Below are 27,801 nucleotides of genomic sequence, written 5' to 3' on the forward strand. Positions count from 1 at the left end.
CCCTTCCTCCTTCTGCCTCTTCTCCTTTTAGGGGCCTAGCAGTCACCCCCAAAAGCTAGAAAGACCCACATGGTCTTTTCCAGTCAAGTATGTTTCTCGCAATCCTTTGGACCCCAGAATTTTTATTGGAAGGTCCAAGAATGGATGGGCAAGGTCCTGGCAAAACACATCTTTGGTTTTCTTTCTTGGTATGTTGGTACCTACAGAGGACTGCCCAATATTACACTAAACTAGTGAGGAGAGCCTCCAGCAAAGCAGGGCACCCATCAGGGGCACCAAAATTTTTCCTTTGAAAGACTATTATATTTGATCATTTAATGTAATTATTGAAGCAGCTCTTAGGACAAAGATTAGAACTCTTCTGGGCTTCCCTATCTGTACATAATTGGGTAATGAGTCTAGTTTTTACACTGGACTACGTATGTGGTGGGGGCCTTTCAAAGCCTTCATAGGGCATGACTAAGCTCATTCTAGGCTGTTTTTAAGGTTCATGAGATCTGTTTCAAACCTCAAACAATTCCCATCTTTTCTCCCTCAACACACGTGCTATTGTTCTGTTCACATGTGGGCAGGTTGGTTGTGAATCTGGCCTCCACTTACTCTTAGAATGCAAGCATTTTCAGGGCAGGAAGATATAAAAATCTTGCAGAGGTTCAGCAACTGGCATCCTGCTGGACCATCTTTTGGAGCATAATAGATTCTTCTTGATTTACAGACTAGTAGCAGCTGGCTGCGTGTCCTCTTATCATGCGTTCTGCACATTCACAGGTGTGTGTTTTCCCATACCCATGGAGAGGGGTAGAGAGAGGTGTGAGGCATGTCTTTCTCTTTGCCATGGCCTCGTGGAGCTAAAGTAGTTCTTTGACCCCAATGGAGACTTTTAGCCAAGATTTTTAATTTTAATTTTTAGGGCCAGCTTTATTTACCTTTACAAGTTAGGAAGACGGTGAACGGTTAGTATGAGCTAAGCAGAATCCATGCAGACAAGAAGGAAGTACATTCCACACCTTTGGACAAGTCTAAGGTTACTGTCTGAGACTATAAATAACAACAGTAGACATGAATTAGAGAGATAGATTCTTTGTGGATAATTGCCCAAGCAGTATGGTATTTTCTTTCAAGTGGTGTTGCTTTCAGACAATAGTTAGAAAAACAATATATAGATTTTGAGAATACATTTTTTTCTCCTGTGTCACCAGTTGAATTTATATTAGTTTTTTAAAATAGTAGGCATTTCTAGAGTATTTTATGAGGCGGATATTCAAAGAAAGCTTCCGTGCATATGAATAGGCTAATTTTAAGGTTTTCCTTGTTTTTGTTTTGTATTGTTTTGTTTTTCCTAAGTAGGAAATTACTGTATTTCAGGTATTTTTGAGTTTTCCAAATTTGGATTTTTCATACTTAGTCCTTGATAGTTTTGTCTTTAAATACCGAAAGAGACGCTTGAGTTGGAAAGTGCAGACATTGTCTGTCACTGGTTCTTTTAAAGAAAGTTCCATGGGGACACCTGGGTGGTTCAGTCAGTTAAGCATCAGACTTCTGCTCAGGTCATGATCTCACAGCTCCCCCGTTGGGTTCTGTGTTGACAGCTCAGAGCCTGGAGCCTGCTTCAAATTCTGTGTCTCCCTCTCTCTCTGCCTCTACCCCACTCGTGCTCTGTCTCTGTCTCTGTCTCTGTCTCTGTCTCTCTTTCTCTCAAAAATAAATAAACATTAAAAAAAATTAAAATGAAAATCCATGTAGTGGCAATTTGCACTGTATCTTTACTCATATATTTCCCCAAACTTGCAGTAACTAACCATTGGCAGTAAGTCCAAATGTCAACGTTTTTCCCATTGCAAAGTTTTTCAAGATTTTTCTTTCACATGAATCTTTGATCTTTAAAAATGCCTTGTTACAGGCGTCTGGGTGGCTCAGTCGGTTGAGCATCTGACTTCGGCTCAGGTCATGATCTCACGGTCCGTGAGTTCCAGCCCTGTGTCGGGCTCTGTGCTGACAGCTTGGAGCCTGGATCCTGCTTCAGATTCTGTGTCTCCCTCTCTCTGACCCTCCCCCGTTCATGCTGTGTCTCTCTCTGTCTCAAAAATAAACATTAAAAAATTAAAAAAAAAATAAAAATGCCTCGTTAAATATTTCATTGAGGCTGACTTTATGCTCCAAGCAGAGCTGGTGTTTCTTCTCCCCTCTATACGTGGGCAAGGCACCAGCAGAAGGGGAGGGATGGGCCCTGTTTCCCACACATGTTTGTGTATTTGTAAGTCACAATGTCCACTCCATGGAATGAAAGGTTCAGAAGTCTTTTTTTTTTTTTTTTTTTGGTAATGTGTGTTTATTTTAGAGAGAGAGAGAGAGAGACGGAGACAGAGAGAGAGCGTGAGTGGGGGAAGGGCAGAGAGAGAGGGAAACACAGAATTCGAAGCAAACTCCAAGCTCTGAGCTGTCAGCACAGAGCCGGATGGAGAGCTTGAACCCATGAACTGTGAGATCGTGACCTGAGCCGAAGTCGGCACTTAACCGACTGAGTCAAAGGTGCAGAAGTCTTATTGTATATATTTTATTAAACAAACAAACAAACAAACTCTTGGAAGAGAAGGAGAGTCTGGGAGGGCAGATAAATAGTTGGAGCTGAGCACCGTGAACAACGCAGGAAAGGGACATTTGTGTAGCACCCCTGCAGATAAGGCATTCTCCACAAGGCCCACCCTCATATCCCTTCAGCTCTTCCTGTTGAGTCCGCATGATAAGCCAGTGAGGTGGGTGTTCTCCCCATTTTCTAAGTGGGAAAACAGACTCACGGACATTAAGTGGCTCAACTGGTGATATTGACGTGGTAGATGTTCGTTGAGGTAGAGTGTATTCGGAGTTATGTTCATGTTCCTCGTTCGTGTTCACCACGTGCATAGCCTCCACAGCCAGTGTATTTATTCCGTGTCCATCAGAGTTCTGATTCTGCTTCGAAGGTTTGTTCTTAGCAGCATAATTTGCATACCTAGAAAAGGATCATGAATGTGGACTTGGCTTAATGCTCTTTTGGAAAGTGAGTTTCTTCTTTTAATGTTCTAACCTCTGGACCAGACCTCAGAATTCACATCCTCAAAGGCATGTAACTTCCATTCCTACTCAATAACCATCAGTGTGGTTTTGATTCTTTTAGGTGTGGTGATGTTGGTCACAATGGGGATGTCAGAATTAATAATGGCATGCCTACCCCGCCAGATGGCCATAGGCCATTCCTGTTTGCCTTTGTTCTTCTAGGTTCCAAAAGGTGGGAGGGTATCAGAGAAGGCGGCTTATTCTGGCTTTGTATTCTGGGCCATTCACTTTGGAACCTGCCCTATTGAATGATGGCCCTTTAGCCTGCCAGAGGACCCAGGTACTTTGGACCTTAGTTATAACTGTTTCAAGACCAGAACCACAAGGTTCTCAAAGCCTACGTTTTTTTTTTTTTTTTTTTGAAACATGTTCATTGGAGTTTATTTCTATTCCCGAAATCAGAGGAGGTTAGAAAATCACATATTTCAGCCCCGCTTTCCAAAAACTTGTACCATAGTGAGTTTTGAATGGCTCTAACTCACGTGACCTTTCATATTTGACCATACTTCCAACCAAAAGCTACAAAGTAATATATATTAGAAGTTGATTCAGTTATTAATACTAAGAGTCAAGGTTAAAGTCTGTTTGTTGAGTTCTCGTCTAGAGTCAGATAAACCTAATATATGTACTCCATGGGATAGACTTGCATGGAAATACATTTGTAGCATGGGAAACATTTTTGTAATATGTTTTGCCATGTGGGCTTCAGATATGTTTTAATCTGGCCTTTGTTTGCAATTGCCATCTTCAAAAGGAATCTCAATTTCATTTAGGGGGAGATGTGGCATTATGTAAAGGCTTCTTTTCCTCTGAGAGTGCTCTTAGGTGATCTGAATCAGACACCCCAATTTTAACGTTTTTTTTTACCTTTAGAGATTGGTCTACAAAGAAAGGTGGATTCTTTTATTTTAAAAAAATTACTAATGTTTGTTCATCTTTTGAGAGAGAGAAAGAGACAGAGCATGAGTGGGAGAGGGGCAGAGAGAGGGAGACACAGAATCTGAAGCAGGCTCCAGGCTCCGAGCTGTCAGCACAGAACCTGATACGGGGCTCCAACCCACCAACTGAGCATTCGGGACCTGAGCTGAAGTCGGATGCTTAACCAACTGTGCCACCCAGGCGCCCCTAAAGAAAGGTGCATTCTCTTAAATGATATGACAGGTGACATTCAAAGACCCCTGTAGTACAGCCTCTTTTGACCAGAGCAACCATGTATTGGCTGTTCCTGTTTGAGTCATGATTTCCTTAGTTTCCCTGGTTGTTTTGGCTACATGCGTGTGGTGTTTTTACTTTCCATTGGAATCAGAGGCTGTGGTTCCCCTTCTGATTTGTAGGGAGACTCCTAGATGTTGAAGTCATGTGATTATTGGGCACAAACAAAAACTTTGGAAATCAGACGAGACTAACTTCAGGTCCCATGTCTCCCACAAACCAGCTTTTTGTCTTGGGAAAAGTCACTTAATCTCTCTAGGCTTCAGCAGACTTACCCTAGAGTCGGCGTAATAGAAGTCCTTGCTCCTACTGGTGGCGTAAGAAGTCAAGGAGATATTCTACCTAACTACTCGGCACAGTGGCTGGCACATATTCACCGAATGTTGGATATCATTGCTTTATTGCTATTATTTTTACTCCAGCTCAAGTAGCTAAGACCCATGATGCTTAGAGCATTAGAGAAGACCCTATTCTTTGAAGTTGAAGGAGGACGGGGGAAACAGGAGTACCTTGCTTGGTTTCTCATTCTTCAGACTTGTTTATTACAGTGGTAGGTTACCATGGAAACTTTAGGGATTAAGATGGCATTATTGAGTTAAGCATGCAATGAACACCTCGGGAAAAGAAAGCTATAACATGTATGTGTGCCGTTGAGCAGTTTCCAGGCAAAAGGGTTATTTGGGGGTAAGGAGGGGATGGCCGTTGCCGACTTGCTTGTCTCACAGTTTCCTGAATTCTCGAAGAGAATTGTGATCAAGGGTTGAAACTGTGACCATCGGCCTGTGTTTGCCCCTTTGCAGACCATTCCATAAGTCGACAGCAGTTATAGCCAGAATTTCAAAATGGGAAGCCGCTCTTTACGTAGCAGGGAGTGTGGCTTTTTCAAAATAGATTCTGAAGTCGAAAAGAACTCCGAGTGTTTTTTGAGAAGGGTTGACCTCCTTTCATGCCACTTACTGTGAATTAAAGCTGTGAGGGAGAACGAGTTTGGGCATGTGGTACAGCACTGAGGGCTGCTGCTGCCAGGGAACAAGATTTGTGTTTCTAAGGAGATACAACAAAAAGGAGAATGCTTTAAGAGCCAGCGGCTGTCAGAGTGTAAAAGTATCTACGTTCAGAAAGGGAAATAGAAGTTGAATTAAGTAATTTTACACACACGTTACAGGGTGCCCTTCTGCTAGTAATTCCTAAATGCAAAAGCAAATAGTTGTGGCCACAGAGGGCTTAGTACGTCTCAGCTGATTTTAGTTCTCAGACCCAAACTGGATACAGTTGGTATTGACCTGCTCTCTGCATGTGATTTTAAGACGATCTGACTTTTGTCTGTCATTTTGTTCGGTCGTATTAGTACCAGGGGACAAAGGGTGACATATCCCCGCAGAGGGGTTGGGCAGCCACTTGACAATCTATTTTGAATAAATGAGAGGAGGAAAACCTTCGTCGGACCAACGGGGGCAGCAAACAGAATCCTTGCTCGGTAGCTTCAATGCCAGCTTCAGCCAGTTTGCAAATGTGCGGTCCGTTATTAGTATCGAAGAATGTCCTGGATGGGTTCATTGGATAAAGTATCATCACAGGACAGAAATCACAGGGAGAGCGCCCCAAGGAAAGATTACAGTACAGCTATATTTACTTAGTGCCTCTGCACTAGGGTTTTATTTTCCACAGTTGGAAAGGGAACCACCTGTCTCAACTGCTGATGTCAGAGAGCTCCCTCGAGACACAGGGCTGTTGGAAAGCACATGATACTGTATATGTTTGCTCTTACGTCCATATCTGCCTAAGATTGGGTTTCAGATTTGTGCCCTATTGTGGAGTTCATTGAACAGTGACTCTGAGGTGCCCTCCCACGTCACCATGCCCTTGTGAATTAAAAGTAGCCTGCGGAGGCCCCTGTCGTGAGTGTTCCCTCAGCTTGCAATACAAGTATTTGCACTGCAGTAAAATGAATGACATACGTCTTGGGGTTATCATCTATGGATTCAGTTTTGACAGTGAGTATCCAGAGGCATTATCTCTGCACCAGAAGCCAGTATGCTGCTGGTGTTTGGGCTTTTGTTTTATTTCTAATGATCAGGATTTTAAAAATTATATGGGGATCAGATTTGGAGGTTTTATGTGTAGATTTCTAAAGAGGCAAAAAAAAAAGAGAGAGAGAGAGAGAGAGAGAAAACAGAATAGTATGTGCTTTTTTTTTCTCCCTTGATGGTAGAATGTCAATATGGAGAAATTGTTGAATGAATGAAATGCTTACTGCCTAATTTGGGAAAACTAAATATTATGACCATGCATTTCAAGGGACCTATTGCATTATTATTATTTAATTTTTTTTTTTTTTCAAAAAGTTGGATAGTCACCATTCCAGCTTTTTGTGCCTGGCAGGGGGCGGGGGGAGGAATTAGGCCTTTTAAATGTTGTTCTCTAAGGAAATGTGAGGGCCACTGCACTGCACAACTCCAGGGGGCTCCGTTTATGTCACAGTGAGGACTCACGCTTGCACTATCCCGCTGACTATATGTCCAATCCCAGAAAATATGATGCTATCAGCATTACTCAAACATTACATAAAACTAGAATTGTTAACAACAATTGCAGAAGGCTCTCTATTAGTGAAGTTGTTCATTATTTTAATAGTGCCATGCATCTCAATTTGAATATCTTTACCAACTTGCAAATTATATGGCTATTACACAAAATAGGTGGAAAACGGAGTCTCTGAGAGTGTGAATTACATTCTTGGGCCACATCAAATCAATGTCCTATTAGGGATCAGAACCCGGGTTCTTAAGTCCCGGCTTTCCCATGATGCACACCTTCACTTAAATTAATATTTGAAATGATGCTTGGTATCTTTTTCTCAAATCCTAAAAATAGAGTAAATAAGATGGGCTCAGACCCCTCGGTTCATCTAATCTTTCCCCCAGTGTAGGGTTTTCCTCTGAACCATTAAAAGTGTTATAATATATGATTGATATTAATTAGTTTTCTGTAAAGCACTGCACTCCTTAACATGAACTGAACTAGAAATAAATATATTACCATGAATTAAGATTTTATTAGTTGCGAAGAAGAATTGGATGAAGGCACCTATGTGAAATCCTAAGTACAGGCGTCAAATTGAATTAATGCCAGCACTGCCTTGAGATTAATTTGAGTGCTGAATAAGAAATAGTATACCATAACATAACTGTGTTTACTGAATCATTTTTGGCATCAGAAACTAAAGCTACATTACAGATGCAACAACAGGCTTTTCTCCCTTGGAAGAGAGAGGCGGGTGCATTTTGTAATTAACGTGGATGCTACCCTCTGAAAAATGCCTCTAGTCTCCAGGAAGAAAACTGTCTTCTTGAGAACGCCGCATCCCAGTGTATATCGGGGACTGCATACTTTGTATTGCTCTGGCTATCTTCTGTATCCTATTAGAATTGTATAATATGATCAGCTCTATTTTCCATCCTCCCAGTCTGGAGTACTGGGGTAGACCTCACTTTATACATTTGCATCTCATTATTTTGTATATGTTTTGGCAAAGTGTGTGAAGTGTTGAAGATGTATGCGGTTGCCCCAGGGATGTTCTGGAAGGGATTCCTGATTATGTAGGGACGATGGATTATACAGCATATAATACAGAGCTGTGCACACAGAATACTGTAAGCTCCAGTGATCACTCTTCACAGCCTGGGATGCGAGTGGTGCCCCCTAGGGGAGTGCATTGCTGTGGCCCTCCTCTCCTACCCCGTATTCATTCTGCAATTCCCCGATGCCGTAATTCACTAATTTAACTTGCATGTACCATATCACTTGCTTGAGTGGGGAGCGCAAAACGGGAGACGGGGACTGTCAAATAGGAAGGTTCCGCACACCACATACGTGATTTTGAATTTTCTAGGTGCCACGTTGAGAAAACGTAAATTTAATTTTAAGAAAATCTCTCGTTTTCCCCAATACATCCGCCGTAACATGTTAACATGTAGCCAATATAAATTATTAATGAGATAGTTTCCATTTGATTTTTCACGCTAACGTTTTGAAATACCATGTGTATTTACATTTACAGCACATCTTAATTTTGACTAGACCTATTTCAAGTGCTCAGCAGCCATATGTGGGCGGTGGCTGCTGTATTGGACAGTACAGTTTTTAATTTATATGCCAGCTTTTCAGCATTTCATTACACAGAAAAATGACTTACAAGAAAAAAAAAAACAACCTTAAATATCTAAGACAAGTATAACATAGCCTTTATGTCATTTTACCCATCTAAAAAGTGATTGTATGATCACAAGTTTTTGGGAAGAGTATGGACTCTAGGATGATTCAGTTGATAGGCCACTGGTGGCAAAATTGACTTGATATTGAAAAGTGTTTTGCTCCTGTGGCTTTGTTTTTCATGCTTCCCCCACGACACCATCATTTTAAAACACGGTTTGATACTTTGTGGTTCTTCTTACATTTGCAAGCTCTTGGTATCTTGTCAGTTTCCACACAAGGTATGGAATGTCTCGTTTCTTAACAGAGAAAGTCTTTGCAGACTTTTGGCTTAAGTGACTTTTGTGGCCAGCACAATGGAAACAAAAACTGTTTTCGGCACTTGGTGCTTCTGGTCTCTTTGGAGGTAGAGCCAGGTCAGGACCAGTATAAGGCTGGTTTTACTTTTCTTCAGGTAAACAGTGAAACCAACAGACACGTGGCGTCCCTTCATCTTAGAGGATGATTCTGTGTGTGCTCTCATAGAAAGTCGGCTTAATGTTAAGACTTCAAAAGAAAGTGCTCTGCTTTGTTTCTAGATTTTTTTTTTTTTTTTTTTTAGATGAGGAAGCCAGGCAAAGTGCAAACTTACGCATCTACTATAATGTTGTTTGATGTTAAATTGAGTGTGAAGTATTTGTATGTGAATATGAAGTATCATCATTGAGTACTTTATATGTGAAGCACTGGGCTCATATACACCTCATTCAACCTTAACAGCAGCCATCAAAAATGGGCATTTACACTGCCATTTTCATTGTTTAGAACGTGAGGTCAGATAGTTTAGCTACCTCACTTGGGGTCACACAGATAGATAGATTCTAAGTGACAGATCTGCACTGACTGACCCCCAAGGTCATGTTCTCAGAGAATGGGACCACGTTTCCAAACCAAATCAGTGACAACATTCAATAATGAAGTTTGAGCCATTGGCAAAATACTACAGATTTAGAGTTGGAAGTTTCCTTCACTCAATTTATTTAAGAAATACGTTCAGAGGGGCACCTGGGTGGCTCGGTCAGTTTAGCGTCTGACTTCAGCTCAGGTCATGATCTCATGGCTAGTGAGTTCGAGCCCCGTGTTGGGCTTGGCACTGGCAGCTCAGAGCCTGGATCCTGCTTCGGATTTTGTGTCTCCCTCTTTGTTTCTCTCTGTCCCTCCCCTGCTTGTGTGTGCACTCTCTCTAAAATAAATAAACAACAACAACAAAAAAAAACAACTAAAAAAAGAAACGAAATATATTCAGAGAATACCTAATCCTATCCTATCTTTTGATAGAAAATATACCTAGGAAGTTGAAGGCGCTTTGTCCACGGGCAAACAAACACACTTAGACATCAGGTTGCTCCACAGGTACTCGCCAGTGGTTTGTCTGCGTGGTTAATGGTTCTTTTGAGAAGATAAGTTAAACATGCAGGATTTTTTTTTAACAGAAGTGTAGTAATCTTTGAAACGTTGTAATATTATAGGAAGATTCTTTTCTCTTTCTCCTCTATGCATTTTAGACTTTTTTATTTAAGTATAATACGAATACTGAAAAGTGCGTACATCGTAGGTGTTCAGCTCTACAAATTTTCGCTAACTGAACATACCCACATAAACAGCACTGACAGCAAGAAATAAACCACGGCCAGCTTTCTGGAGCCCCTCCCCACAGCCCACGTCCCCAGCTCCCAACCACTGCCAAAGGCAACCTCTATCCAGACTTCCAAGTGCGTAAATTAGGCTTATCTCTTTCTGTACTTATTTCTATAAAGAATAGAATAAGGTATGTGCTTTTTTGATGTGTCCAACCCCTTTTGCTTCACGTGATGTTTCTGGGATTTATGTACATTTTGATGTGTCACAGAAGTTCATTCTTTTTCATTGATGTGCGTGACTATACTCTTGAAGCGTAAGAGTCCCAACAACCTTAATATTATAAGTGGAATTAAGAAGTTTATGGAACATTAATATCATTTCAATGGCTTTTCCCCCCCAGGACATTATCATCCCTCGTTCCATTTGGTTCACTCTAAAACACAGGAACAATACAATCTAAATACATCAACAGACAAAGGGAAAGTAGTAAATAAATCTAAATAATAAACCTAAGACACAATGACAGAGCGGTCACCTTAGCGGTTGTGATGCAAGGTACATCCCAGCAACCCACTCTCGTCCTGCGTTTTTATGCGATAGTCAACCTCAGGTAATATAATAGAGAGGACAAAGAACACAGTCTGAAAATACCCACAGGAGAGCACCGAGTTGTAGTTCCCACTTAGTAGCTTTGTATAGCTGTGCAAAAGGTTAGACGTGGCCTATTTTTAGGTGCCCTACGTGGAAGTGGATCCACGAAGATGGATGGTGGAAAGTTAACACCTTAGGAGCTGTCAGAGATTTTTGCTTTGAAAAGAGGTAGCAAAAGAATCCTTTCTGATCATCTGCTCGGGGCAAAGGACAACCCAGTCTCCTTAAAGCGCAATGAAGCTTTTGGCTTGTTTAAAAGGCAAACTCTTGCAAACTGCCTTTTGGAGATTAATCCATAGGCACGCAAATGAAGCTTTCTTATGTTTGCTTTCTTATTGTTTCTTTGCTCTTGGTGCAGGAAAATGGGACCGTTAAGTATGTCCTGCTAGTGAATACTCTTTGGACATCCAGCATTGTATGAAAATAGCTGGTGGTTTATCAAGGCTTTGTCCTCACCGAGGTTTATCATTTACCTGGTCTTACTTTGCTTACTCCATTGTCACTAGGGCTCTCTCTCCGAATTTCCTATTAGGGAATTTAGTGTGCCTGGGGATGCTCACTCAGCCCTAAAGGAGGATCGCTGGCTGGGTGGCATTAGATGACTCTGAAGCATAGATCTTCCTCCTCCTGTTAAACTGGGTTGTACGTACAAAGAAAACAGCTGACTGGGAGACATTATTAACTCCCAAGGATACATCACCCAACCTGTGATACAGCCTTGGTTTAGTACATTTGCTAATAATGCCATAATAAAACATTTTAGGCGCACGGCCTCTTCTCCTTCCATACCCTGCCGTAATATCTCAGGTAATTTCCCTCAAATTAAAAAGGGGTAAGGTCTCCTTTGACCAAATATAATGAATCCTTCATTTAAGCTGGGCAAGGGGGAGTGCAGTGGTGGGGGAGCATTCCAGGATTAGGAGGCAAGAGGGTTACTCTAAGTTTTTATTTCCCTAGATGCTGTAGACCTTATTCCTCTTTACAAAACCCTAAGTTCGGGATCCTTCCTCTTTTCCAAATCCTCTCTCTCCTGGTAATATCTTTTAATCCCTGTTGTAAAACCAAATTGCATGTTAGTATGTCAAATGGCATCCCTATGCAGGCATAGTCAAGAGTCACTATCACGCGAGGTGTGTGGTTTTCATTTTTATTGTGCGAGTAGGAACTTGGTCTCACACATGACTTATGCCACTTAATAGCATTAATGACAAACAAGATGAAAACTTGCTGTTTCTCTGGGGCAACTGCTGGGCTCTGTAAGAAACTCAGGTCTGTAGAAGCCAGATTTCGCATAGTCAGTATGTGTGAAAGTAGTATATTCCTTTTCTAGAATGGTTAGGAAGTTAAATACCTATATTGCAAGGGAAGTGATGAAGCTGTGCGCTTTCAACAAAGTTGAAAACCAGCTTCCTACCCTTCTTTGCACACGCTTTCCGAATTCTTGCCTTTGTGCAGTGAAACACTTGGATTTACTCTGTGCGAAGAGGTCTTTCCAAGTTGCCTGTCTCTGCCTCTGTCAAGGCAGGCATATCCTTGCGTCTGAGAGGTGGCAGGGATCTGAGATGTGTTTGAATCTGGCCATCTCCTTTGACCGAGGCTCAGAGACATTAAGTGAACTGCCCAAGGCTGAACTGTGGGCTAGGGACACGGCTGAGTGAGGACCCATGTTCTTCCACCATCCCTTTCCTTCCATCTTGGACTGAATCGAGATCCACAAAGTTCTTCTACCTCTACTTCTTGGATAGACTTGAGCCAAATGTAATCCCTTTTTAAAAAAAAAAAAAAATATATATATATACAAGATCCACAAAGTTCCTCTACCTCTACTTCTCGGATAGACTTGAGCCAAATGTAATCCCTTTTAAAAAAAAAAAAAAATATATATATATATATATGTATATATATATATATATTTTTTTTTAATTTGAGTATAGTGGACACACAATGTTACATTAGTTTCACGTGTGCAACACAGTGATTCGACAAGTTTAAATATTCTGCTATGCTCATCACAAGCATAGCTACCATCTGTCACCATCCAAGGCTACTATAATACCATCGACTATATTCCTTTTGCTGTGCCTTTTATTCCCGTGACTACAAATCTCATGAACTTGGCCTTGGTTCCAGCCTCATTACCCCTTTTCCCACGAAAATTCTTAATAGTCAAAATAATGATCACCCAAGTGTGGGAAGAGTGATTTGCAGGAAAGGCCCATGAAACTGTGAGAACACTAACTCCAAGGGGCTAATAGTAAGAGCCTTCATTCCTGTGAGGATAGTGAGCCTTCCTGGGGAAAGAGAATGGGTCAACCTCTCCTCCGGGATACTTGGAGGGTCCAGAAGGAGCTTCCTGCCCAAGAAAAGCGCTGCACCACATGAGAGCCTGCACAGTGGCTACACATTTGGGAACAGATGGCGTCCCAGAAGTTCACTTGCAAGTCACTGGTTTGAAACTTGGACGGCATTTTCCTCATCCTGTCCACTTCAGTTGTCTTGGGAAGAAGTCACGTCTACATCAACTCTTCCCAAACCTGCCAGGACGGCCCCTTCCTGTTCCCAGGTGCTAAAATCTCTTCCTGAGAAATCTTCTTAATAGTTTATAGTCACACCATTCTGAAGACATTTACTAGTCTTTTTCTTGGTATGCGCTCCTGAACTCTGTTAGATGCTAGAAAGGAAGGAAAAATATGGCTAACAAATAGATGCTTTTGTATAAATAACTGAAATCTCCTTTACCCTACCAAGGATAATTACAGTTTTGAACGAAGAGTTTGTTAAACTGAACTGATGAAATTTCAAATCGAGAAACAAAGTGAAAATGCCAGGGGGATCTTGGGGCCAGGGGTTTGGGCCCACCTCTGAGGCAAGCTACTAAGACTTGATAGCTTTCCTCAACCTATAGCTCAGGGCTCAGAGGGTTTCTCAGAATGCTGAGGAGTAACTGCTCCCAGTTACTCAGGAGGCTTTCTTCTGAGTGGAGTGTGGGCTACACTCGGTACGATAGACAGAAATGGCTTCCTTGTAAACATGTGATGAATATTTGAGACTTCCGTTAGATGCCAGGGGCCATTTCTGTTTGCTACATTCCCTATACGTTAAGAGGGCACAGCTATACGCCTGAACCTCTAGATTTCCTTGAAAAAGGAATACTTTCTATTTTGAATATAAAAGTTATACATGTTCATCACAGAAAATTTAAAAATTACAGAAAAACATACACACACGGAAAGAAAATTAAAAAGGACTTATAATGTCATCAGCCACTATTAACACCTTGCCATATGTTCTCCCAGTCCTCTTTCTTCTTTTCTTTGAGTAGATACATTGGCATGTAAATTTGTTTTGACTATAGTTTTTTCAAACGTAATTTTAAACCTTAGTGTATTTTGAACATTTTCTTCTTTGCCATTAAATGTATTTTGCAATAGATTTTAATGTTAGCGTTGAATATACATATATAATGAATATATAAACATATGAATATATATGAATATATATATGTATATACACAGACACACACACACACACACACACACACACACATATAAAATGCTTTGTAATTTATTTAACTAGACTATTACTATCGCTCATTTACCTGGCTTTCAAGTTGTCAAGTATTTTATTTGTATATATTTATATACAAATAATATAGTATTGGGTCTTCTCACACCAAAAATCTTTGCACACATCCCCTTGTTGTGCCCTTAAGATGAATTCCTTAAGATGAATTTCCAGAAGTAGAATTTCTGGGTTTATGGGGAGGCCTATTTTTAACACTTTTGATACGTATTGCCTACTTGTCCTCTAGAAACACTTGTACCCATTTGTAATCCTACCAGTAGTATTTGACATCTGTTTTTGATTGAGCTGCTAAATGCGGAGGTCAATCTTAGTGAAGTGTTCTTCTTGGTTAAGAAAGTTTTCTCAAAAATCCTGTGTCTGTTGGGGCTAGCAAATATAAGGTAAGATTTTATTTAAGTCATCATAAAATTCAGCTTAGACCTGAAGCTAATTGCTTCTTAAGATAGGAATTTATTCCCTTTCTGCCTCCCCACATTTTCAGAATAGATATTAGCTCTGCTGGAATTAAATTCAAATATCAAAGCACTGGAAAAATCTACAACAGAAGCAAAAGCAAAATCACCAAACCTTTCTGAGACTTGTCTGATGGGAGTTAAAGAAAGAGAGAGAGAAAAAGAAAGAAAGAAAGAAAGAAAGAAAGGTAGATAGAAAGAAAGAAAGAAAGAAAGAAAGAAAGGAAGGAAGAAAAATAAAGGAGGGAGGGAGGAAAGAGAAAGAAGGAAAGAAAGAAGGAAAGAAAGAAAGAAAGAAAGAAGAAAACTCTTCACCTATTTCATGCTTCCATTTTGAGACTAATTGAAAAATACAATTTACTTTACTAAAGTCAAGAAAAGTTAAGCTCATTAGGACCCAAGCTCTAGAAAAAAGTACCAGGCAGAACTATTCAACTAACAGTTTTTTTTTTCAATTTAGTAATTTGTGTACCTCAGTTTTCTCAGGCCCTTCACTAAGTTCCTTAGGGAATAAAAATATCTTCTTCAGTGAACTATTACATTACTGAGGTTTAGTGGCTCTTTATATTTTTCAATAGTGCCAAATTTAATAAAATACAATGTGCTTTATTTTCAATTTCAGTAAAAAAAAAATATTGCTAAATAATCCTATGGAGCATTTCTTATTTATATAACCAATAACTCCCTGCATTATAGATGCATTAACTTGAAATAATTAAGGTAAATGAAAATGTCTGTAGATGCACAAATACGGCAGAATTAAATATCAGACAAAAGCAGATTTTAACCATCCTTTTATTATTTCTTATCTTCACACCTAATAAGCATACTTTTTACTTTATGTTTAGCTTAGTCCAACTGACTGACTGCAGCCCAAATTAATTTTCACTTTTTTTTTTTTTTTTTTTGGCTTTAATGTGAAAAACGGCAGGAGCAGATTCTGAGGTCTGTGTTAAAATACAGGCTGACTCAGTTGCACAGAACTGTTCTGCAGAAGGTTTTATTGGGGATAAAAGTTGTGTTGCCAAGGTTGTCTATTGCCTTCAGTTTATTTTAAAAAAATAAACAGATGAATTCAAGGAAGCATTAAAGCCGTGCAGTGACTTTTCTTCTGTTTGTTTCCCCCAAGGTGCTTTGTTCACACTGACATCATCATGGCAGAACAAAGTAAGATTTGATTTGAGAGTGTTTGTAGGCTACAGGTGTTTGATATACCCTGCTCTGCCACCAACTTTGGTGCCCTGCATGGCCCCAGCTTCAAACATGTCCCAGAGGCTCAGAGCATGTGCTCAGAAACTGACATGGGGTATCAGAATCAATCAGCCCCTCTAGGAATTAAAAGCAAGCAATTGAAAGCCTGTTAGCAATGATTAACTTTAAAAACATTAGCAATTCTGGGCAGATCCCTTTCCTTTTCTGGAAGAATGCTCTAGGCAGGCAGCATTCCCAGGAATGTTAGTTTCCAGCTATGTAGACACTCTCTCGGATATAAAGTTACCTCCGGGGTCTTTGCTGGTGCTTTTGACTTGGGAATGAATATTATTCTTATGTATGAAACTTCAGTCCTTCCTGGAAGGGTTTTCAGAGATCTATATGCCATTTTCAGCTGCTCTCTAAACCCTTGCTTTTTTTCTTTTTATATTTTTTCTCAGTTATAAAATGAGTACAAGATAATCTTTATTGAGTAGCTTTGAGGACCAAAATTGATTGAAATATGCTATATAAAATGCTGATCTTAATGTCAAGCTCATGTCAGCCCTGCTATATATATTTTCTTTTCCAGGTTTCTTTTTAAGTTTCAGCCTTTAATTTGTCCTTACATCTCTTTTTAAGTTTATAAAAAAACAATGGGACAAAGATATTTTATACTAGTAGCTCTTTACTTCTGAGTTCTCACCTATTTGCAATAATGATGTTAAAACAAATTGTCTTTGCTGCTGTCTACTTGGGTATTTGAGTTTGATTGTGTTTATTTAGTTTTTAAGTGATAATTGTCTGAAGCAGAGAGGGTGGGAAAAGCCTATAGTTTGGGGCAGTGGTGGGGAAATGTTACATGCTTTGTGTAATATTTTTGTTACGGAATGGAATTATCTCGAAGGCTTATTTTCTCTCTTGTTATCAACTGAGGCTAGATCTCTTGCCTTCACTAATGTTGGAGTCTTGGGAAACGTTAACAGAGCTAGTGAGGGGAGAAATTCCACTGGAGTGGAATCTAGGTTCTGTGAAGATATGGAACATTATGGGCTCTCGACAGATGTTAATAAATACCTCTTTCTATTGTTGGGACAAAGTGGGGTTGATTTGGGTGTGAATTGTAATGGTTAGTGGAAGGACCTTGTACCTAAAAAGGGTGTGTTTTGAGGAGAAGAGGAATCCTGGTATTGAGCAAAGTTGCATTGGTTTTTTTTTTTTTTATATATAACAAATTATTTTTCATTTTTAAGGGCTGTCATCCCCCTAAAATCGTCAGCTCCCTTGTGTCCATGTCCTATGCCTTCTTGGTAGTCCTTACAATACGTTGCTGTGGACACAGTCAGATTTCAATAGATCCTTGCTGATTGAAAACAAACATTTGGAAATCTTAGAGGCAGAGCTGATGGAGAGGTATGAGGAGGGCCGCAGGGAGAGAGGAAGAGAAAAACAGTCAAGACAAAGAAAGAATTAAATATAGAAACTGCCTGGGAAGCCAGAAAAGAGCTAAGTTGGTGAGGAACTAACAGTTTATGAGAAAAGAAAAAACTGGACAGAAGAGAATTTTTAAAATCTGAAGAGCTAATTAACCAAATTATAAGACCTCTCAAATATCCCTCTCGTTAGAGTTGTAACTTTGAGATTAAAAAAATAATAATAATAATAGTGAAAGTGACTCTAATTTGTCCGAAGAATCAGTTTAAGTTTGAAATTGTCCCGTCATAGAAACTTGAGGGGAAATATGCCCTGTGCTGTAGCTTGTAAATCATGTCAGTGTTTTGACTCTTAACTCCCCCTCATTGTGATGGTGAAGGGAGAAGAAAATGTATATAAAACCACTGTAGTTTTAGTGAGTGTGCTGATTGGATTAAGAAAAAGTGGAATTAGGTGGTAAGAAAACAAGTAAGAAAACCCCAACACCACGATGTGGGCAGGTTACAATATCAAAAACAATCATACAAAATGTTCCAGTGCAAAGAACTTCTTTAAAATGTGTGAACAGAATTTTAAAAAATATATGTGTATACATTTATAGGCTTATAAATATATGCATAATGGATGCCTAATCTTTGATAAAGACAGTTAAGAGTATCAGAAAAAATCACCACGGGGATCACCTGATAATAATTAATAAACATCAACTCTTATTGGTCAACTGACCACTCTTATTTCACAGTTGGCTGTGTTGAGGGTAGAGCCAATGACCTTTGCCCTGAATTTTAATAATTTACTGCAGTTTTACATTAAATCAGAATATAATTGGGAAGAAAATTAGTGTTTCTTTGTGGGGAGTGCAGAGTAATGCCACTAATTGCATGTATAAAAGCCTTCCCGAGGTTGTATTTTCCTGTTCTTTCTTGATTTAGGAAATTAAAACTACAGTAATTTTCCGCTATTTGTAAGAGGGAAAATGTGCCGGTGAAATGTACTCAGCTAACTTAAAATGTCAAAGCTCTGGGCCATCTTTTTATGTCCAGTAATGACAAACTGTCAATTTCATCACATTTTTCAGGAATTTACTGGCAACTTGTTGCAGATATCAGAGTAGAAAAATACCTTATAACATGTGTGGTCTGAAAGAAGAAACAGTTTGATTTTTGTTTGTTTGATTTGTCTTCCTTTCACCTTTAATATCGGCGCAACTTTACAGTTAAAATGTGTCAGAGAGAATCACCATTTTTTTTTCTTTAGAAAGAGATAGACAAGAGAGAACCCATTAAATTAACCTTAGTGGAACAGGAGATTAAATTAATAGTGCTTTAAAATTATTTTTAGATACCTGGGGGATTTTTTTTTTCCAGAGAAGTTATTATCAAGTAAAAGAATTGAACTGATTTTAAAGTATATTGGGTTGAAAATTTTATTAAAAACATATGTATTCACAAATTTATATACACATGTACATTTCCCTGGAACTTGGAAGGGTTAAATCAGACCACTGTAGTGTTATGGGAAGTGTTTCTCGGCGATCCCCAGTGCCTTGAGTTTGTTATGTATTCAATATGTATGTCATCATAAAACAGTGCACCTGCATTAGCCTTCATTGTCTCAGGGTAGAGGCTGGAAAAAAAAAAAATTAAAAAGCTCAAGAAATGAATATTTCTGCTAATAGCGTGTCAGTATTTTTCCCTTACTCCACGGACATTCTTGGTCTCAAATGCAAACTGCACAGCTCAGGCACTTGGGTTGGAATCCAGTGTTTATTCAAAAAGGCACCCTAAGGCGGCTGGGGTGGAAATGGTACACGTATGAAAAAAAAGGCAGCCGGGAAACTCAGCTGATCTGAGCACAGCGGCAGCAACTGTATTTACTAACACTTGTTTTCTGGGAGCCTATGAGAGAAATGGAAATAATTAGAAAGGACCTGAAAGGGTGGTATTTTGTTCGTTGTTCTCCTTATAAGGAGCAAAGCAAATTGCAGTAACACTTTGGGAGCTGGTGTTCCCTACTGCCACGGGGACAGCAGATTCCTGGGTAGAGGAGTTTGTTTATACCTTAACAAATACAGACTATTTTGTTGATTAAACAAGCAAAAAAAAAAAAAAAAAAAAAATGCCTGCCCCATTCTCTGCTTTCAAACACTTCCCCCAATTAGAAAATGTCTCATAAAAATGCATCATGTGATAAGCTCTTGCTTTAGTCCCAAACCGAGCTGGAGTCCACTGGAGGTCTTAGTATTTGAATCCTTGGGGAGTGCACATTTTAGCTAAGAGTATAGTTACTCTGTGATGAAACAGGGAGCTTTGCCACTTGCTTGTTTTGGAAGGAAAATAAATTAAAAAAAGATTGCAGGGGATTTTAGTTATTACATGGCCAGGACTCCGTTTAGAGTCTGTGGCATTCAAAGCTGGCTTTAATCACAGCATGATGCTTGAAGCCTCCAAAAGTCCAAGTGTTTCCTTTCTTTCTTTCTTCTTTCCGTTTTTTTTTTTTTTTTTTTTTAAGCGTTACTTCACTGAGGCAGAAGGCTGCCTTTGAGTGACGTCACGAGTTTGAGCAGCAAGCTGCACAGGAGAAGGGAGGCTGGGTGAGTGACAGCCCAGCCTACTTTTTAATAGCTTTGTCATGTGACTGGGGACTGTAGTAAGACAGGTGCCTTCAGTTCACTCTCAGTAAGGGGCTGGTTGCCTGCATGAGTGTGTGCTCTGTGTCACTGTGGATTGGAGTTGAAAAGGCTTGACTGGCGTCATTCAGGAGCTGGATGGCGTGGGACATGTGCAACCAGGACTCTGTATGGAGTGACATCGAGGTGAGCTGGGGCTGGGCTCGGCACTGCAGCCAGGACTGAAGCTTCCCTCCCGATGCAATTATTCCTGTAATGGGGGGGGGGGGAGGGCTTGGACAAGGAGAGGAGGCAGGAAAGTATCCCGGGCAGGAGCTTTTGGAAGGGAATCTCAATCTTATCTTAACTCCAATAACTTTGCTATTTTAAGGTGGCTCTGAGATGCCTTGAGCAAATCAAAGCTTAGCTGCTGTCACCCATATCTGTTGCAGTTGGAAACTCTTTCCATGTGCCTTTGGCTCTGTTTCTACTCATATGCAATATTTATGCTCTAAGATATTGATATGAATCAGAAGCTGAAGTCTTTCCAGTGGTGTTTAGTGGCCCGGTTGGAAAAATGCCATTTCTATTTATAATAAGATGAAGATAAAAATATTAAAATGGATGTGCTCAAATATAGTCAGTTTTGACTCTAGTCCGGATTTTTTTTTTTTCTCTTTTTCCCCTCTCTCTCTGTTCATCAGACAGAGAACTCACAAAATCCTAAATAATCCTGCTAGGCTATTTTAGATTGCTTTCCCCACAGCACCACAAAACAAGGGAGCTGATCCCTTTAAAACAGCTATATGTGGTTGAAAGATCTGGTCAGCAAATAAAAAACTATGTACATACGCCTTACGATGCAAGGTTTTGCATTAGCGTCGGTGGCAGGGAAGCCAATGGTTAAATCTCTCTGTACCACGGAGAGCTGCCTGAAGCCGGAGAGAGGAGTTTATGCAGGGCTGTGTGTGGGGCTGCTCGCTGCTTGTGTAAAAATAGACGGCAATACATCAATTCCACAGTCTCTCCTGGCCACAATTCATACAGGGGGAGAAAAGCAAGCCGTTTCCTCATAATCTCTGGAGCCTACAGTGACTAGCGGGGGGAAGGAGGGCCGCGGCGTGTTTGCATTCAACACAATGGAATGTTCTCGGAAAGTTTGGGCAACTTGGGAAAGAAGCGAAACTTTCTGCGGACTGCAGCGAGATGTAGCCCAATTGCATTGCACGGGGGACCGGAGCAGCTAACAATGACTCCGGCAGAGGACTGCTAGGGCTCCCTCTGGGCAGCCGAGGGCACGTAGGGTGAGGGGGAGGATCGAGAGCCACACGTGATTTGATTAAATAAGATGTCCATGTGGTGTGGCGATACACATCTAAAGTGAAAATAATTTGGCCGGGCCGTCCGCGAATGCATTTCTCCTATCTAGCGAGGCATGCCCTGGCTGCTTAACTCTTTACCGGGTTTGCACATGTTGGCTCCGGTTGCCCTCTCCTGCCTTGGCAGCTGGTACTCGCGGATCCTGTCTGTCCTTATCTTGTTGTGATTTCTCGGTAAGGTGGACTGGATAGGGCTAATTCATACGTGCTGTCGCTATTAGGAGTCAGGGTTCTAAGTGGCTTCAAAGTCCCAAGTGTCTTGGAGCAGCCGGAGCGTCCTGTGGCTGGCTGGCTGGCTGGCTGGCTGGCTGGCAGTGTGGGTCTCTCAGCTGCTGTAGTTTCATTTTTCCATCACGCATTATTCTGGATGCTGTTGGGAGTTGATCTGGAAATATGGAGGATTTCTTTTCATCCCTGGAATTCCTGGAGTCGTTTTCAAGTCAGCGTCCGGACCGTTTAGAACAGTGGCCCTTTTATGTTCTTCTGAAGGAGGTGAGTTCCCGGGCTCAGCGTCCAGCCGTGGATTGAGTTGTCGGCGGAGACTGGCCAGTCGCCTCTCTGTTGCACTGGAGGCAGCGAGCTGCGAGAAGCCGTGCCTTGGCGGCCGCAGCTCTGGGAACCACCTCGGCCAGCCTAACATGTTACAAGCAGCAGGTAGCATAGGCAGTTTTCATTTTTGGAATCATTAATGTTTGCTGTCATCCTAAAACGTATTATGCCCTTTTGCACATAATGACAGGACAGCACAGTGGTTCATAAAGGCCTATCTCGCTGTAGCTACTCAGAGTCCCCAGTGTTTTACAGTTTAATGAAGGTGATGTACAATAAGGTTACCAAGATTGATAGAGATAGTTCACATGACATACCCTCCACTAAGACTGTCATTCTTTACTGCCTGCCCTCCCCCCCCCCCGCCCTACTCCCTTTTCCCTGTCCTCACTAATTTTTTTCTAAGAAGTAAGAATTCTTTTTTCCTTAATATAATTAATGTGGCCAAGTCCACTCTTTCTTCTCTCTCTCTTTAAAATTTACCATCAATGGCACAAAAACCTCCAAAAGGTTAATGGAGAATTATACTTAATTATGATGATTCATTATCATCAGTGCAGTTAAGCTAATTTATTGTCTGCTCCTTAACTAAGGGAAAAGTCTGTTGGGGTGAAAAAACGTACAATAATTAGCCTTTTGTGTTTAGTGACTGCTTTATCCTCTTAAATCTTATTATAAAATTAAGGCTACGGTTGTGAAATAGCTGTCATAGTTGCAAAGAGGCAGGAGAATGTGTCTCTGTAACTGCAAGAAAGACACCTGTTACAGATGTATAGGGAAGCAGTAAATATCAGCATGTCAGATGAGGACAGTTACAGGGCTCGGACTGTTAAGTCTGGCATCATCCAAAGGCCAAATACAAATTAATAACAGGGACACCTGCTATGACTAATGTGTTTTAGATTATCGGGATAATGCCACATTCAGAAACACTGATTTTACTAGCATGTCCACATTGGCCAGAGCACACGCACATTTCCAACCACAACATAAGAGCAAAAATGGGACGGAAAGAGAAAAGGGAGGAAAGGAATGCGTGAATGACAGCGTAGTAAAATGCCAGAAACTGATCTGGTCTTTTTAATGGTTTTTCAGAAGTCACTTAAAAATGCGCGTACCTGCAAGGGTGAAGGGTGTTGAACAAGCCATGCTTAGAGAAGGCAGTTGAGGGGAGAGTCAGCAAGAAGTTGTTCGCCAGTCGATGGGACACGCCGGCATTCCGAAGCTTGGCTTCTAAGTTATGTTCTCCACGACAGGAACCTAAGCCAGATGGACACCTCCTGTGTTTTCCACCTTCATTTTATTTTTTGTTGCTGTTTCTGTTGTTCATGCTGCTTCTTTCTTGTTTAAGGACTGTCCCTCAATGAAGCCCTGGTGGGTTTTGCACCATTGAAAAAGTTACCCTTGTCTCTGAATCGATCATGTTGGGGAAGAGTTAACACTGTGTGTTTGTACCTGGAGGATAAGCAGCGTGGGCCAGTATGGAGACTGGGAAGTGTTACGCCCATAACAGAACGCGAACATTGTACCAGAACAAAATCTCCGTGGCCCAGCCTCCGCCTACTTATAAACCTAGTCAAGTATACCGATCTGCAACTTTGGGCTAACTCGGATAATAAAAAATGGAACGACCGATAAAATGATAAGGAAAGAGTTCAGGTGGAGAGGATTGCCCTTTCTTTTCGCGTTACCATCGTGCCTGCAGTCTGGGATCTGACTGGGGCCTGGTGGTCTTAGGGAAGAATCACAGTCATCTTCAGGCTGCCCCCGGCCTCCCCTTACCAACTGCTGACTCCATTACCTAGTACCTTCTTCTCAGCGTGGTGCTTACGATCGTGCTGCTGCATATGACCCGTGTAATGTAGCCTGCCAGGGATGACAGGGGTGCTCGAGGAAAAAAAAAAAAAAATCTGCATAAAACTTCTTTTATTCAAAACCTAAATGTCAGGCAGAATCTTGAGCTTCAGGCCCAACCGCTGCCTGGATGTGAACAACTCCACGGCATCTCTCCTGACCTTGGAAGGCAGGGCCGTGAGGGTGCCACTTCAGCCGGCGCACCTGCTCTGATTTAGACACCTTGGCTTGCAGGTGGATAAAGTCCTTCTGGCTCTGGTATCACCGGAGCCCTGCAGTAGGAAACTTCTGCAGGGTTCTGCACAGTATGCCGTGAGGAAATCAGCAGTCAGATTGCCGATTGGAGGTGAGAAGACCACCTCTCTGATAACGGGGGGCCACTTCCTTCAAAAAGCCACAGTGTGGGACAATGAAAAGACCACCTACTCCGTGCAAGGAAGTGAATGACTCTTCCAGTCTGACATAGCCTTGCTGACAAGCAGCCCAGCCACCGTATGGGCTATTTTCAACCTCTCGCTGTGTTGAAGTCGTTGAAAAACTCCGAAGGAAAATAGTTTTTTTTGAATTCACTCAGAGCGTAGGTGAGGAATACATAAATGATGAGAAAAAATACGGTTGTGGGGCGCTATAGGGGTTTTTCCTTCGTAGATGTCAAGCGATCCCACTCACATGCACTCCCTCCACACTTGACTTGCAAGTTAAACGTTGTAAAAGATGTAAAGATCATACAGAAAAACTATGACTTTTGTCCTTATCTCAAGGAACTTGCTTTTGACCTGCTCAAGATGAAGTGCTGTGGCTCATGAAGAGTCAAGTTGCGAGATTTAAATAATAATTCAAGAGAACCATAGACAAGTTAGAGGACTTGCATCATTAGTTGCTAAATGAATTATGTGGATTATAATGGTCAAAAGGAACGTGAATGGAGAAAGTTTTCCTAGTAGAGCTCTTATGCTGCTAGTTTTCATTCAACAATTGTTTCTTTTGTTTTTATTACGTGTGATGGCGATTCCAAGGTAAAATCAAATTTGTATCCTTCCCTCAAAGAGATTATACTCTCAGGGTAGAGCAGACTTTTGCATAGAGGTAACTCTATGCAACTGAAAAAGTTGAAACTCGTTCAGTGCTAACCATCAAAAAAGTCCAAATCCAGTTGATTTCTTTTCTTTTTTAAGTTGATTTCTAACTGGAAGAATCAGAGAGGGCTTCACGGAAACATGGCATTTACCATGAATTTGGAGGTAGAATCTTGGATGGAATGGATCAGGCAAAGTATCCATTGAGAGCAAAGTCAGTAAAAGCATTTAGGATGTTTTTTCCCTGGTGGCTAAAACCCTGGAAACCAGCTTTGGTGGTGTGGTTGAATTAACCAGGCTTAATTCCTATCACATGCTATTGCAGTTTAATAAATTCCTGCAGTTAATGAAAGCTTTTTTTCCCCCCTGCCTCCTGCAGTGTGCTGCTCTGGTTGGTGAAGACCAGCCTCTTTGCCCAGATCTTCCTGAACTTGACCTTTCTGAACTAGACGTGAACGACTTGGATACAGACAGCTTTCTGGGTGGACTCAAGTGGTGCAGTGACCAATCAGAAATAATATCCAATCAGTACAACAATGAGCCTTCAAACATATTTGAGGTAAGGGCATCATCCCTTGGCGAAAATTAATTTCTCATTGAACGTGGCTTGGGCCATCATATCATTATTGGCCTGAAAGCATATCGGCTTCTCACTTTGCTGTCATCAAAAGACTTCTTATCACAGGTAGGCCCTTCCCCTTTCGTGGAAGAACAGTGTTTGGCAAATGAGTGGACTCGTTGTTGTTGTTTTGAGATCCGGGGGGGCTAAGGGCCCCTAACAGAGCGCATTACTCTGTGTCGAAATACTAAGGGGTTGTGAAAGCTTTACGGACAAAGAAGAACAAGAGTCTAAACCTGTTTGTTCCTGTCTATTTCCCACAGAAAAGTGCCTAATGTAAATTAATGCGAAATGTAAAAGAATGCGTTTTTTTTTTTTTTTTATCCAGGAGATTAGACGTCTACCTTTATTTGTCTCACAAAGTTAGTGGGTAGTTACTATTATTGTCATTTTTTTGATCAGACCTCTGATTTCTCTACAGTATAGAAATGTGTAAGCCCAGCTATTCTAATATTTACTTACAAATTAGTAAAAATTCGCTTACCTTTCAATAGGGAAAATTACCTCCTAGGCTCCAGACTCTTATTATAAGCCTACCCTATAATAAGGAATGTTAATCTACTCCTATTAAAGTGTTACTTTGAAAAAAGAAGTTCTTTCTTACAAGATCAGCACTCATTTACTTAAGAAGAAATGGTTTCTTAGAGGGACAAACATTGAGCAGTCTGGCAAATGAACTGAATAAAGATTGTTGAGTCAACTAGTTTTCTTTTTTTTTTTTTTTTTTCAACGTTTATTTATTTTTGGGACAGAGAGAGACAGAGCATGAACGGGGGAGGGGCAGAGAGAGAGGGAGACACAGAATCGGAAACAGGCTCCAGGCTCTGAGCCATCAGCCCAGAGCCTGACGCGGGGCTCGAACTCACGGACCGCGAGATCGTGACCTGGCTGAAGTCGGACGCTTAACCGACTGCACCACCCAGGTGCCCCAAGTCAACTAGTTTTCAATATCACCACTACCAGCGCCCCCATCATTGTCTAACATCTTCTCCCTGATATGTGCCAGGCCCCATGCGAAGCACTTTAAATGTCTTTTGTATCCCACCAGCAGAACCATTCCTTAAACTTCAGTGTATTTGGTTGAGATCTCAAGTCATTAAGAAAGCCAATTTTACAATATTTATTGAGTTTTTCCAGCACCCAGCACATAAAAAGCACTGAATAAATGTTTATTGAGTCATTAAGAAAACCAATTTTACAATATTTACTGAGGTTTTTTTTTCAGCACCCCAGCACACAGAAGGTGTTGAATAAATGTGGGTTGACTGATAAGCGACTGGTGACTATAGTAATGTTAATAACAGTAATAGCGATAACAGCAATGGCCAAGCTTTTGAGACACCTGTGCTATGTATGTGTCATCTCACATATCCCTAAAACAACGTATTTTTTAGGTACCATGAGTACCGTTCCCATTTTCCGTCGAGTCTCAGAGAGGTGAAGTGAGTCTCAGACTCCGAGTCTCAGAGAGGTGAAGTGATTTTCCCCAAATCACACAGTTGACAAATAAAGACCAGGGATCTGAACCCCAAATTGATCTGATGTCCAAGGCCATATCACTGATAAAAATAGAGTACCAGTGAGGTGGGGTGACAACCATCCTTCACAAAGACATATCAAGCTGCTGCTTTGCTGAATGTATTTAAAAATAGAACAGACTCGTTCCTTTCAGTGTTGGTTGACACGGGAGCAGGAATAGTTGGGGAGCCAAGGTGGCTGTAGGTTCCGTCCATGGCTAAGAGTTTCTAATATGTCTGAACAGAGTCTTGGATGAGGACTTAAGATGGGGGAGTCCGGGCTGGGGAGAAGAGGCACTGAAGGTCTGCGGTTAGTTCTATTTCCCAGGCTTCTCAGCCGGGTCTTTGAAAGTTCATGTGAGGACTTGGCTAGTTAGAACTGGTAAATTGAACATTCCTCATTCAGTACACTTGTCAGGCGACAGGCCCGTTTTAAGTCATGCTGCATTAAATAAACAGTACTTTAAAAAATGTCCATCTCTATAGACCTCTTATCTAAAAATCGGTATTCCATTTTGGGTGATTGCCATGCATTTTGTAGGTGATGGCCAGGGAATAACTAAAAGGTGGGGGTGGGGGGCATGGCGTGGGAGTCAGTGCCTCCCCGGTGAGCTAGTTTCAAAAAAAAATCCCTTCCCCATGACCTTGTGTCCCCATATTTCATGTTGTGGCACCTGCACGAGGCATTTCTCATCGCGCAACGCGCACGAGGCACTCCTCATCTTGAGGAGACTTGGTTCAGCAACTGG

General features: G+C 41.1%; 1 protein-coding gene across 5 annotated transcripts in view; it reads left to right on the top strand.

Annotated features, from left to right (window-relative positions):
• PPARGC1A (PPARG coactivator 1 alpha) overlaps nucleotides 1–27,801 on the top strand; it is a 655,796-nt gene that overhangs the window by 534,762 nt on the left and 93,233 nt on the right. For 2 of the 5 annotated variants that reach the window (XM_045474383.1, XM_045474380.1), the window contains one exon: nucleotides 25,296–25,475. In XM_045474383.1, the coding sequence (XP_045330339.1) occupies nucleotides 25,296–25,475 (180 nt within the window). Of the gene's footprint in view, nucleotides 1–20,102; nucleotides 20,266–21,667; nucleotides 21,930–25,295; nucleotides 25,476–27,801 lie in introns of those variants that run through there. The other 3 variants (XM_045474382.1, XM_045474379.1, XM_045474384.1) reach the window with 3 other exon arrangements.

Source organism: Leopardus geoffroyi, chromosome B1 (genome assembly GCF_018350155.1).
Source record: "Leopardus geoffroyi isolate Oge1 chromosome B1, O.geoffroyi_Oge1_pat1.0, whole genome shotgun sequence".
NCBI lineage: Eukaryota > Metazoa > Chordata > Mammalia > Carnivora > Felidae > Leopardus > Leopardus geoffroyi.